The sequence below is a fragment of the Cnephaeus nilssonii genome (genome assembly GCF_951640355.1).
Source record: "Cnephaeus nilssonii genome assembly, chromosome: 9".
NCBI classification, from domain to species: domain Eukaryota; kingdom Metazoa; phylum Chordata; class Mammalia; order Chiroptera; family Vespertilionidae; genus Cnephaeus; species Cnephaeus nilssonii.
The window spans coordinates 32,766,707-32,780,624 of NC_137080.1; the positions used below are offsets into that span (position 1 = coordinate 32,766,707).

General features: G+C 46.8%; 1 protein-coding gene across 5 annotated transcripts in view; it reads left to right on the plus strand.

Moving 5' to 3' along the window:
* SASH1 (SAM and SH3 domain containing 1) overlaps positions 1 to 13,918 on the plus strand; it is a 169,548-nt gene that overhangs the window by 126,550 nt on the left and 29,080 nt on the right. For 2 of the 5 annotated variants that reach the window (XM_079780343.1, XM_079780344.1), the window contains one exon: positions 8,975 to 9,107. In XM_079780343.1, coding sequence (XP_079636469.1) covers positions 8,975 to 9,107 — 133 coding nt within the window. Of the gene's footprint in view, positions 1 to 3,312; positions 3,427 to 7,979; positions 8,342 to 8,398; positions 8,812 to 8,974; positions 9,108 to 13,918 lie in introns of those variants that run through there. The other 3 variants (XM_079780346.1, XM_079780345.1, XM_079780347.1) reach the window with 3 other exon arrangements.

Sequence of the window (13,918 nt, forward strand, 5' to 3'; positions counted from 1 at the left end):
TATTGTGTGTGTGCGTGCGTGTGTGTGTGTGTGTGTGTGTGTGTGTGTGTGTATAAAACAAGTGGGTGGACATAAACCTAAAATATTAGTACTTTTTCTATTTGAGCAAGGGGATAAGTGATTTCTTATTCTCTGTTTTGTGTTTCTGCATTTTCCAAATTGCCTATAATTACATACCTATCATGTGCAATGAAATATAAACAAATATTACTAAAATACAGATATAGAAATGAATATGACACTGCTCATTGTCCTCATGAAGTTTAGTGGAGGGCTAAGTATATTTTGTGCTAAGTCCTATGTTAATGCTGTTGTAGATTGTTGTACAACCACACAGTCTAAGGAAAATGAGGAGGAAGGCCAGGAGGGCTTTCCAGAGGAGGTGGCACGTGGGACTGAATCTTAAAGGATGAGTAGAAGCTAGGGAGGTGGGTGGGGTGGTCAGAGATATTTCCAAAATGGGAACGTGCAAGTGCAAAGGTACACAGGCATGTGAGAGCGTAGGTATTTGAGATGGTCAGAGGATAAGAACCAGGGGCAAGGAAAGGCCCTTTCCACATAGCATTTGCATAGTAGAGTTCCTGGGAAAAAGGGTAGGGCTCTGGCCATGCAAGGTCCTGTTTCATGGTAAGTCCTTTGGACTTTGTCCTGAGGAACTAATGGACAATGAACAGTAGGAGTTAAATCTGTCCTCAGCAAATTTGCACACCTACTGTGTGCTGGGTACGTTCAAGTCCGTCATCCAATTAACAAGATCAGCCATACCCCGTCCTCATGAAATTTGTCCCTGCTGTATCCACCTTCCCTCCACCAAGAAGCTTTCCAGGGTGGTCTGGCCAAGCCTAGTCCTTCAAATATCCCACAGTTTATTCTGATGCAGAGCAAGGGCTGGGAGCTACGGGACCGGAGAGTTTAAACCTCCTCATTCCACATTGATGACGCACATATGCAGTGAGGGCCCACGTGGGGAGTCCTTCACGGTCACTGTAAATGCCAGGAGCGGGGACAGACATGCTCCCTGTCCCTGTGGACCCTCCTGTCTTCTGAAAGACACGCCTGTGTTGGGTGCCCATGTGGTGGTTAAAAAGGGGTGTATGAGAGGAGTTGGCCTCTAGGGGTTCTTCCCTCCACCCTCCTCACAGAGCCTGGCTCAGTTACTGCCCAGCTTCCTGTAGATCTCACACTGATAGAGGCTTCGCTACCTACCAGGCTCCGGTACTTACCTTCAGGGTCATCTTTCATCTTCTCAGGAATGTAGGACGTTTATCTCTGCCTATCTCCTTGAAAAAGGAGAGAAGTTACGAAACACGTCCAAGGCACGTGCTGTTCACCAGTGGCATCAGGGGCCGGACTCTAGTGTTCCTAAGTCTGCTCAGAATCTGCTGTTCAGACCCAACCTCCAATGTTGGCCATATCACTAGCTTTCACATGTTTTCTTTGCCTTTGCTATTTGCACAGCACCTAAAGAGCGGTTTGTAAGCATTGAAACTGGTCTTGTTTGAGTTCTAATCGGTAACAGATACCAAGCACTTACTGAGTTCTAGTTGTCGATCATACCTAGACACGTTTTCAAACAACATACTAAGATAACTGTTATTTGACTACATTGACGTAGAGGGATACCAAGACCCAAAGAAGTGATGTGATTGGCTGGAGAACTTGGAAATTAAGCCCAGGTTGTTCCGGCTCCAAAGACTCTGGGCTTCCATCTTCCCTTTACCCCAACTCTCATGGGGGCATCCACATTTTCTTAGTTTTCTTCAAGTAGCACATTCAACCAAGGGCTTCTGCTGACCGTTTTAAGGAATCTGAAGCATGATGTTGCGTGCAGTGTGGTTGTCAGGCCGGGGTGAAGAAAGCCCACGTAGAGGCGGGAGGTGTAGGAGCAAACCCGTGAAGTCTTGGATTCTGCCTCCACCATTTACCGTCTGTGAAATGCGATCGTACGTCTAAATACTTGGCACGGTGCCTGGGAATTGGGAGCATTTGGTGTAGACGGGTGTTGGAAGAACACGTCGAGAAAGCACCTGCCACACTTTGCGGCACTTGTGGGCCCTCACGGGGCAGTGGGAAGGTGGCGTACGTGAAACCAGAGCGGTGTCGGTGAACGGACTGGTGAAATGGGGAACTAGGCAGAATAGGGAAGGTGTGGCGAGCCCTTGTGGGGAGAAGTAATAGGAAATCCCATAAGGGTAGGAGGAAACATTTCTGGGGCAGAAAATTGGGGGGTTCTTGCTGAAGAGTGAGAGATGCCACAGGGGCCCCAAGGAATGAGCGGGACAGGTGCTCAGGAAAAGGGGGTGAGCTCTGGCGGTCAGTGGCACAGCCTGGGATCTCCTCATGGGTATTTGTGTTGTGTAATGTCCTTCCAAGAGAGGGAACTTTACATAATACCTAAGGAAAGACCCACACAGTGCGAGAGGCCCCTGGGAGTGAGCAGCGCATACTGTGCGGTGGGAATGTATGGCTTTCCCGAGTGAACGACTTTACCCCTGAAAATGCAGGCACGCCCGGCAGCCCATGACATGGAAACTTCATAGGGGTCCTCAGTCCTGTTTGCTTAGATGGCGTTCTGCTTAATTGACAGCATGTACTCCTTGCTCCCCAGCCCGCCTGAGAAAATCCAATGATCCTATTGCTCCCGTTTCTAGAAAACAAGAGAACCCGGCTGCTCTGAGAGGATTGTTGAGACAATTTGGTGAGACAGTTTTAGAAGTGACCCTGGAGGGGAGAGCGCCCTACATGGACACCCGTGGTTAAAATAGGAAAAGGAGTGAGAAAGTGGCAACTCTAGGAGAAAACCAAAATCATCAGTTTTAATTCAGCCATTTCAGAAATAGCCATTGGACGGTGTCTATTTTCGATCGAGACTACTCCTCTCGGGCTGTTCAAAGGAGTATCTGCGACAGAGATCTTTTCTAAGTCCCGTCGCTCGGACGGGTTGGTCCTTGTCCGGATTTGCTCAGCTTCTCGCGTTCTTTTTTTCTGTCTCTGGAATTCCATAGACAGTAATTAAGGAACTGGAGGCCAGCGGGAGGTCAGGGAGCCTTCGTCAGTGAAAACGGGGATTGTTTGCCACGTACAACACTCCCTTTTTTCCTTGTGGTGAATAGAAGATTTGCTTAGAGCCGATGACTTATGCCTTTCTTACAAGTTATGCAGTTAGCGAGGAACTGGGCACTCCGCAAGCAGAAAGCAGCTAATTGAATCCAGTGTCCTCACATTTTTCCCCTTTCGGATCCTAAACTGTGCCGGTGGAGCCTGTCTGATCATGTAACTCCAAAGGAGCATGTCCCAGAGCTGCCTAATCCTCACTTGGAGATCAGAGTTGACGGAAGGAGAGTGAAGACGTTCTCACAGTGGGGAGGGGTGGGGGTGCCGGACGTGCTCAGAATTACCCTTTCAGCCTGCTAAATGCCGAAGCCGGTAAGTTCGCTGGGCATGGTTCATGCAGAAGGGAAAAATGCGCTTTCTGTCATTTCAAGGCAAAGCCCTGGATTGCTCTTGGATTATTCCTGCTATGATGCTTTTTTCGCTTCTAAGTCCTCTAGATTTGTTCTTCTCCCCTTGTTTACTTCCCTGCCTTCTAACTCTGAGCATTCTCTCCTAGCCTGCGCACCCCATAATGAGGCATCTCTTTTGCAGGAGAAAAGTGAATATGATTTTGGGAACTCAGTGAGCATGCGAGGGATCGCGTGCCCAGCGGTGGGAACTCAGTTGTCTGTTGTGGAGGCTTTCAGTGGGAGGACGCCTTCAGATAGCCTCGCAGTTGCTTTGCCTAAAGCTGCAACCGATCGGCTTCCTTCTCTTAGCCTGGAAGGTTAACGCCATTGAGAAAGCGGACCTCGGAAGCTGGAGCGCCTGTGCCTGCTCACGCGCTGGGTTAACCAGACCCGGTTGTGTGCATTTCACAGGCAAATACATTTCCAGTTGCGGAAGGCTTTTCAGAAATGCCTACGTATCTTAGAGTGGTATGTGCTAGCCCCGGGGGGAGAGAGGTCGCCTTAGTGTGGCTGTTAATTGAGACTCTGCAAGGGGTGTTTGGAGCTGGAGGAGCAAGCTGCGTGTGTTTCTTCAGAAGGCGCGGTGGGAATCCCGTGCTCACTGTGGTCTCAGGCTATCTATCTCCCCAGAGGGTTCTGGTTGCTCCTTGCAAGTTCGCTGTAACCTGTGTGACAGTCCGTTAACGCCCGTGCCTGCACCACTGTGCCATGCAGCTTTTGGGAAGCATTTGTTTGTCTCGTCAGAGTCGCAAGAGTTGTCGTTACAGGGTTCAGTGAAATATCTGTTTACCGACCTGCAGGGACGGGCTTAAATCGAACAGCGAGGGGACACTAGGAGTTTGCGCCAGTACACAAACGTTTGTATCAACAAATGCTGTGAATTGTGTTCCTTTTTTCCCCGCTCATTTTTAATGTAGCTGTGTTATAAAAAGTCCTCCACGCTGGCTCCGTGTCTTTCCTATTAGAACATTGCAGATGTGTCAAGGACGCACATGTTCCAAAAGAAGCTGAGCGGGAAGGAGGCTCCACCCACCTTTGCGAGCCAAAGGGCCCCCTACGTTCCTCATTCAGCACCCTGGCAGGCAATGGTGTACTATCTCTTTAAAGCAGCTATAGTTTTGTGCTTTGGCTTGGTCACTTTGTTATGGTTTAAAACTGTGGAGCCAGCTGTCTGCAAGCTGATGTAATGTTGCCATGGAAACCAGAAATGAAACACTTAAGCATCCACCGCAGAATTACTACATATAGCATTAGCCAAAGTAATTAAACGTTGAGCCCTATGGGCTTTCTGTTGGAAAAATCTGCAATACAGAGACTGGAAATCAAATGCTTGTATTTATAATATTGTAAATCCACTTTTCCACATCCTTTGGTGTAGGATAAATTAATTGCCGTTTTCTACTAAAGGTTTAGAGGTTGGGGGGGTTTATGCAGATGATTGAGTATTTTAGTACTCTGTCCTGGGGCAGGACAGAGAAGGGGAGGAGAGACCATCTCGGGTTTGAATGTATATAAAATATATACATTTTTTCACTGTAGTTTATTTAAAACTTGTCTTATAATAGTTCTGAATTTATTTTGGAATCAATCATTCATATACAGTGCAGATTTCCTTCATCTTCTACTAAGTTCCTCCCGGTGGGGAGATTTCTTAATTAAAAAAAAAAATATTGTAGCCCTAGCCAGTTTGGGTCAGTGGATAGAGCGTCAGCCTGCAGACTGAAGAGTCCCAGGTTCAATTCCGGTCAGGGGCACATGCCCCAGTTGCCAGGCTCGATCCCCAGTGGGGGGCACACAGTGGGCAGCCCATCAATGATTCTCTCTCATGTCTATTTCTCTCTCTTCCTCTCCCTCACTCTCTGGAATTAATAAAAATATATTTTTTAAAAAATTGTAAATTCTCACCCCCCCATATCTGGGTATATTTTCTGAATAAAAAGACACAATATGTTATTTCCAGCATTTGGGAAGTGACACATTGCTTATTTAAAAGGAGAGACATGAAATGAGGAATTTAAGCTTAAAAGAACTTTTAAGTTTAAAAGAAATGCATGCCTTTTACAGTCTTTATGTTAAAACAGCTGGAGAGAACTTTTTAAAGGCAAATATTTCACAATTGTTTTTCCTCTGGACTCTGGAGGAAGTGAGAAGTCAACACCTCAATAAAAAACATTGTTCAGATACCTTGTTCAACTCCAGTAACTTCTAGGCTACTTAAAAGAGATTTTTCTATTTACAAAAAGAAATATATATAGATTTGTGTGTGTGTGTGTGTGTGTGTGTGTGTATGGTTTTATTTCACATTTTACTTCATACAAATTGTGTTGCATCTATCTTGTCTAGTATTAAAAACATGGCAATGCAAAGAGAGTTATCGGTGTCCTGGGCGGTTTGGCTCGGTGGATAGAGCATCAGCCTGCGGACAGAAGGGCCTCGGGTTTGATTCTAGTAAGGGCACATGCCCAGGTTGCAGGTTGGATCCCCATGGGGGGCGTGCAGGAGGCAGCCAATCACTGATTCTCTCTGATCATCGATGTTTCTGTCTCTCTCTCCCTTTCCCTTCCTCTCTGAAATCAATAAAAATGTATTTTAAAAAAAAAGAAAGTTATTGGTTGCTGTGATTTGTGTTTTGTCAGAGGCAAACACTTCCAAAATATTCATTTTTTTAAAGAAAAGTAACCATTACTTCAAAGTTCTAAAGAGCTTCTGTTTCTTAAAAGTAGATGGGCCATGTGAAAGCAATTGAATAAGTACCTGGAATCTGTTATTTTTCACCACAGTGACTCTGGGCAGAGGAAATTAGGACTGGAGGAGGCGGGGGAGTGTCTTTGCCTTGAAATCTGTTGTCCTGGTTTCACTTTTTTTTTTTTTTTTATTTCTCCCAGCAAAGTTCCCTCTGATGGCTTGTTTCCTCTTTAAGATTTGTGTCTTTGTGGACTGAAGGTTTTTGTGTTCTTTCTGTATTCCATTTCTCTTTTTACTTCCCCTATCCTCCCTCTCTCTCTCTCTCTCTCACACACACACACACACACACACACACACACCATCTCCACTACCACTCACCAGCAACCCCAAGCTACGTGTGAGGTATATATAATACATCAGTGATTTTTATCCTCTAATGTAGCTTCCTATATCTTGATTATAAACAAGATGCTTATTTCATTTTCAGAATTTTTTAATTTGAGGGTTATAGACATACATACCTATTTTAGGTTTGTTCATTGTTATGTACAGAGACTTTCTATGATCTGGTGTTGATTATTCTTCTATTAAACTTGCCTGGCTTTTGAGATACATCAAGAAGGCAGAATGTTTTTACATGTTTATGTGTAATTCCACGCATTGTGGTTTTGTTCAGGTGCCAATTACCCAGAAAGAGGGTTGACCAAGTTCTCATTCCTCCGGTTGACCACTGCAACCGTTTCATTGTACATAACAATTCAGTCAAGTAAAAATGAAATTCAAACCAGACAATATCATTATAGAGTAGGAGCTATATTTATTTCCTTGTAATTGTCTTACATTTTGAGTTTTAGGCCAAATGCAGTAAGCCTAATTACCAGCATGCAATATAGCCTCCTCCCCCCAATACCTGGGAGTGCATATTCTTTTTTTTTTTTAATGTTTGCTTGCTTATTTATTTATTTATTTATTGTTAATCCTCACCCGAGGATATTTTTCCATTGATCTTTTAGAGAGAGTAGAAGAGAGAGGGAAAGACAGATGTGAGAGAAACACATTGATTGGTTGCCCCTGCATGACCAGGGCCCCCGGCCGGGGAGGAACCTGCAACTGAGGTACATACCTTTGACCAGAATTGAACCCGGGACGCTTCAGTCTGGAGTCCCACGCTCTATCCTCTGAGCCAAACTGGCTAGGGCATATTTCTATTCTTGATCACCAGGTAACCAGTAGTTAACCTTAATTTTGAGATGTGTGTGCAACATTTTCTCTAGGAATTTTAGAGAAATGGACCCTGGATATTGATACTCTTCACAGACGGGAAGCCCGAGAAATACCCCTGTCCCATGACTTGTCACTTATGTGTTGTAATCATTATTCTTTAGTGGTGAGTGATTTGCCTATAGTCGTGCAGGGAGAAAGTACAGGCTGGGAGCCCCAGGGAGGAGGCCAGGAGCTGGGTTGTAGTTATCCCTCCATAGAGCCGCAGTGCTGCAGAAATATGTGCAGACTCACGACATGCACCATTTTTACACCTAAGAAATTCATATCGTCTCTACCCCGTTTCCTCTTGAATTGTTCTGTGCCCACTCTTGGTGACCTATTTTATCATCCATAAAGTCATGATTAATAAGGGCATTTCTTGGGGGGAAGTCTGCAGACTGAACTCGTGCTCAGAGGTGTGGCTTGTGTGCGGGTTTGCCGTGGAGGCACTCCTCTCCCTGCTCCTTCAGGGAAGTGGGTTTGAGGAAATGGAGAGAGAGCTGTTGCCAGGACGTGCAGTCTGAGCTGGAGTCGCACCAGCTGCCCAGGGTGTGCCGCGCCTGCGCCGCGGGCTCTGCGCTCCCGGGAAGCCGGGCCGGCCCTGCGGCAGCCCATTTCGTTGGAGACGTCTTTGCGTTTTTTTACATTTTGAACAGATAAAGCAGAGGAAGCTGCGTAATGAATGTTGGAACTGACTTGGAAGCGAAACCCTCATTTTGATCACAAGGAAAGGATTGTTTTTTGCCTGGGTCACTGCTGCGGAGAGAGATTTTTTTTCCTCTCTGTAATGTTGGATACTTGAGGGAAAACAGCTGGGCTGAGCATACTTGAATCGCTGCAAAACGGAATGGGATGCTGGGGAATATGGACTGCAGCGTATGGCTGAAAAGGTCAGCTTTTTCCCTTGTCCCTCGCGGAGGAATGCAGGGGCTGTCCTCATGCGGGCCTGCTGAGCTCTTGGAAGGAGCTGGGAGAGGCCGGAGGGATGGCTGAGATGTGGCAGGAGGTCCTCACGGGTGACACAGAAGGCGGCTTTTTGCATCTCTTCCCTTTTTCCTGCCCTGCTGGTTTTGATTTTCGGGGAGGACTGGAACAAGTCAACAGAATTTTGGTTTGGAGAAGTAGTTGGTGACCACGTTTCAACAGCAAGTCCTGATGGGCCAGACAGATGAGAGCCTGGCCCAAACCACAGCAGGGAAACTGGAATTACAGGGCCAGCCTTGGAGGGAGAGTCCTGCGGAGTTCTCCTGACTGGGGACCGGGAAGTAGTTGAGACAAAATGCACCACATGCCGGTCAAGGGCAAGGGTGTGTGTCCTGCTGCCTAGGACCTGCTTCTCCACTCCCGAGACCTTAAGATGGTAGGTGGAGCTTCTGGAACCTGTTGGGCAGATTTGGTGGTGCCCCAGGTTCCGCTGCAGCACTGCCAGAGTGCACGCCGGCGGTGAGGCCGGGCTGCCCCAGCTGCAGGAGCAAAGCTCCGGAGCAATGATCTGATTAACTTTTCTTTTGTTTCTTTGCCAGTCAAGAGAACAATCGGATGATGAGACCGAGGAGTCGGTGAAGTTTAAGAGGTTACACAAGCTGGTAAACTCCACTCGCAGAGTGAGAAAGAAACTAATCAGGGTGGACGAAATGAAAAAGCCCAGCACTGAAGGTAAAAAAGCTAACTCCACCCTGTTTATTCCAGAGTTAATCATGTGGACTTCATTTTTCCGTAGGGAAAGAATAGGATTTCAAGTAGAAAATGGGTTGAGTTCTGGCAGAGAGAGAATTGGGGCTGCACCTTAGCAGGGCAATGCTCAGCAGGTTATGGGATGAAGGATCTGGTGTCCAGAATTTGGGGCGGGGGGGGGGGGCGGGGGGAGGAGGCTTAGTATTTGAAATGCTAGTACAAAGATGGGAACTGGCTAGTATGTGACAGTGAAATCTTCTCACGGTGTGGCATAGCTTTAATTTTGAGCTTATACTATTTTATATAAACTTGATTTTATAACTTCCTCTTAGTATAAGCCTCTGCCCCCAAAAGGACCATGGCTCTGGCCCAGCGGAGTTAGTCAAAACTTGATTTGCATCCATCTCAAACAAACATCTGGCAATTAAGGCACTTCACATCCTTCGCGTCTCTGAGGGATGATTCGTTCTTCCTGTAAACTGTCTCAAGTCTCAGTTCAAATGAGGCTTTAAGGATCTTCTGTGCTAAGTGGATCATTGAGAGCTACACTGCTGCCTAAGCCACTTGTCCGATGAAGCAATAATGTCAAAGGGGGGCAGGAGCTTGGGTTTATTGGAATGAGTAGTTAACCTTTGAAGTGTAATTACGACAGTTTAAATCACAACCAATCTGTCTCTCTTTTTTGTTAGTAGTGTGCATTTGCAGCATCTTATAAAATTCTCCCCCAAAGATAAAAGAATAAGATTTCCGATTTGGAAAATGATGAGTGAATTGAAACAAACAAGCTGGAAAGAATGTCTGTATTGTTGAAATGTCACACCTACATTGTGAGGAATTTCAACTTTTTAACATCTAGATTTAAAAAGTATCATTGTAGCGGTCTTTCTTTTTTTGTACATAAATGAAACCAAGCTGTAGAGGGAACTGAATTGCCCCTTATTTACGTAGATGATGGTTTCCTGTTGTTATTATTGCTATTTTTATTTTAATTTGTTGTAATGATTTATTAGTTTAAATCCCCTAGAGGAATATTGAAGGTAGAGGGGTTACTGTGGGAGAGTGGAGTTAAAGGGGTAAAGAAAGGAGGAGAGAGATCTGCTTTATGGCCAATTTCATAAACTTAGAGTTGTAGCTAATTCCTGGGTTTCTTTTGGGTGACTTCTTTGCATGGCAATTCTGTTTACTTTTGGATGCAATGCTGCTGTTGCATTTGGATGTTTTAATACCTGTCTGCCAGTCATGGTTTCCCCTTATTGTGGCAGCTCTTCCTGGTGTCCCTTAGTGATATTAACTAGAACCCCATGGAGCTGCCATCATTGAACCTGGGGGGGGGGGGGGGTGGCGGGGAGCATGGCATTTAAAAAACTCATGCACACTTGACAAAATTAAATCTCAAACATCACAACTAGATTGGTGGATCTTGTTCATAAATGAGATAAAATGAGTGGAGTAGTTAGTGTTGGCCCCTTCAGACATGACAGTCCTGTGTATTGAGGTAGCCTTTTCCACTAGAATAACATTTGTGAAAACAGAAATATTCTAACTCCCATAATTATCTCAGAATAAATAATTCAACTAACTCTGAGAGACATAGTTTAAAAAAGAAAAAAAGAAAAACCTACCAAAAGAGATAGTTCTGGGGTAAACAGTAATGACCTAAGTGACTTCTTACTCTGAACTTTTAATTCATCTGCGTGTGAGTAGGTGTCTCAGATGGATGATGGATTCAGTGAGCGGAGTCCCAAGTGAGTTGGGGAACTGGGATACCACTGACTGGGCTTGCTGGTATCACCAAGAGAGGTCCCAGGTGGGTGTGCAGCTCGGGGCATCTGCATCGGGCTGCCCCCAACACCCTGCTAGGCAAGCACTCCTTCCAGCCCCTGCGTAATAGAACTCTCTGAGGTTCCTCATTGGCAAAAGAAGCGGTACTTTCTACTTTGGCCCCTACTTCTGCCAGCAGTTAAGATTCATACTCCCAGGAACCCCTGCCCTCTGCCCCAGACCTTCAAAGTGGAATCCTTTTGACTTCCTGCGTGCCTGTGCCAATGCTAAGTTGTCTGAATACTTACTGAGACCGTTCTGCATGCCAGGCACTTTCCTAAAAACCATAGATTTTATGTTCCTTTTGCTATATCATCCTCAGAATCGCCCCCAGAGGCAGGACTAATACCATACTCATTTCACAAGGGAGGACACTAAGACACCAAGAGGTGAAGTAATTTACTCAAGGTCATCCCACTGAGCCAGCCAGCACAAGACACAGAATTAAGTCTGGGCAGCCTGACTCTGCATCCTGGGTCTCCACTCTGCTGCCACGCTGCCCCTCCCCCCAGCCCTGGAGGCTTGGGAAAGCCTGCAGAGTTACAGTCCTTCACCCAGACTCACCCTTGTAACTTGAGTTTCAAGTCCTTATCTGGGGCACGATGACCCGAGACAATGTTAAACTGTAAGCCAGGTCAGTGCCCTTTGCCTGCCCATTTCTCTGTCTTTCTCCTTAAGCCGATGCCCTCCCACCGCCTTCCCTCATTGTTCCAGCCCATCTGTAACCTCATAATGAATCACTCGCCCTTGTACAGTGCTTTTCAGCATATAGAGAACCTTCACATACCCCCTTTTATTTAATTTTATCCTCTCAGTCCCCTTGCAGTAGGTATTACAAAGCTAGGTAGGCATTATCACCAGTGAGGAACAGACTCCGAGACGGAAGTAATTGCCCAAGGTCGGGAGATGCTGAGTGGCAGAGCCAGGGCCGGAATCCAGGGCATCAATCTGTGCTCTCTCTCAGCATTAAGTCATCCTCTTCTGCCAGAGTCACCTTTCCCTCTGTGTTCTGGTCTCAGCTGAATAAAATAGATAAAGGTCAGTGTGTGAAGCATATCACGCTAAGTGATGACAGAGGGAGCACTTTTTTGATTGCCATTCTCTCGATAGGATGGTTGTACTTTCAAGCCAGAGGAGAATGGGGAAGCGGTGCTCTGAACCCAAGGAACCCAGTGCAGGCTGGGATTTCAGGGACTGGGCACGGCAGACAGAAGAGCCCGTGCCACGCGAGGCCTGCCCTCAGCACGGGCTGATAAACCTTTGCCACATTTCCTCCAAACCCTCCACCACATGCTGACTTCCTGAACCAGGGAGTACAGCCACATATGTTGTGGATGTGTGTGCCCCAGCTGGTTCTAACTCCAGGGTGACACGGAAGTATTGGGATCTCTGATGACAGCCCTAAAGACAGAGCCCAGAAAATGTTCACCCACCACTGAGTGCCAGGTCCTTAAACTATTTAGTCAACCCACCTGATTTCCCAAAGCCCCTAAGGACTATGGGTAGATAAGGGCATTTGCACGCCTCCTTGGACACTTGGGCTGCAGGAAAAGCCATGGTCTGTGACTGGATTGCTTTTGGGGGAAGTCTGTTGGTGGGCTGCCTCAGCCACCAGGCTGTGCCTCTCGTCTTGGTTGTGGAGAGCAGACTAAGAAGAAGAGGTTGCCATTTTACTTGGGGCAACTCAGAGACCCTTGGGCTCCTTACCTGATTAGTCAGACGTCCTGAGGAAGTAGCAGGAAACATTCATGATATTCGCACACTGCTTCTGGTCTGGCAAATTCCCGTCAGAACCCTGGACCCTAATGTTGAACTCTCCGGGAAGGTCTGGGAATAACTCTTGAGTTGAGTGGGTTTGGCCTGCAGATGATGGAGAATTTTTGACTGGGCATAGTTTTGACTCTCGCTTTCCACCACCACCTCCTTGACTTCAGAGTCAGTCTAGGGTTGTGCTTAATAGCAGTGGTACTTGTTTCTTTATATTTGGAACTGTAATTCCAATCCAAATAAGAAACTTTTGGAATTTTAAATTGCCACCAATCCACTCATTCCCGCTCCCCCTCCCCCCGAAGTGAGCAGTCCTTTCCCTTTATCTCCGACATTTAACCGCACACTGGCACCCTCCTTCCAGCTGGTATATTTAGTGCCATCCCTCTGTTCCAGGAAACTTTGTGTTTTTTCCTCTTCACAGTTCAGCTGGTGGAAAGCTGTCCTGCTCAAAAGTTTCCTTATAATTAAAGGGACACAGCCCGTTAGGGTCACTACACCCACAGTTTGACCTACTTCTTTTCTCACATCTGTTCACCTCGGTTTTCCTGCCAGCAAGTCCAGCCAGACCTTCCCTCTGGGCTCCGGAGGGCTTGGTGTGGTACCTGGCTCCCGCAAAGGCTCCAGGAGCCGCGGCGTCCTTGAGATGCAGTGGGACGCGGGTGGGGCTGCTGGCAGGTCCCCGCCCCTCAGGGCCGCTGCTGCCTCTAGCAGTGCCGAGTTGATGGGACAGTCTGGCTGGGGTCACTCAGTTCCCTAACTTCTTGTGTTTGTCCTGTCAACGGGGGACCATTTGTCAGTTGCATTCGCAAGGCACCACCCCTATGTGGTGGTGTTTTCACATCTGGACTCCCTTGGCGAGCTAATCACTGAAATGGCACATGTGCCAGTCAAACATCGCCGTCTGCCACATGGCGTTCACCACAACCTGAGTATGAGAAGGCAACCAGACTCAACAGGACGGCCTTTCCGAAGGGCAAGGGTCTGGTTCCAGCTTCTGGGGATTGCTGCACGTAACCAGCTGGGGAGGCTACTTACTTACTGCGAGTGCTGGGGGATGCCGTGGTAATGACTGGCTTAGAGTTCCCAAAGGCACTTTTAATAAGTCTATTAAGGGGTTTGGTCTACAAAGATATTTAAAGAAGGAGAGAAAAACACATCCGAAACCTTTCAACACCAAGCTTGCGTGAAGCCCTACATTGGCA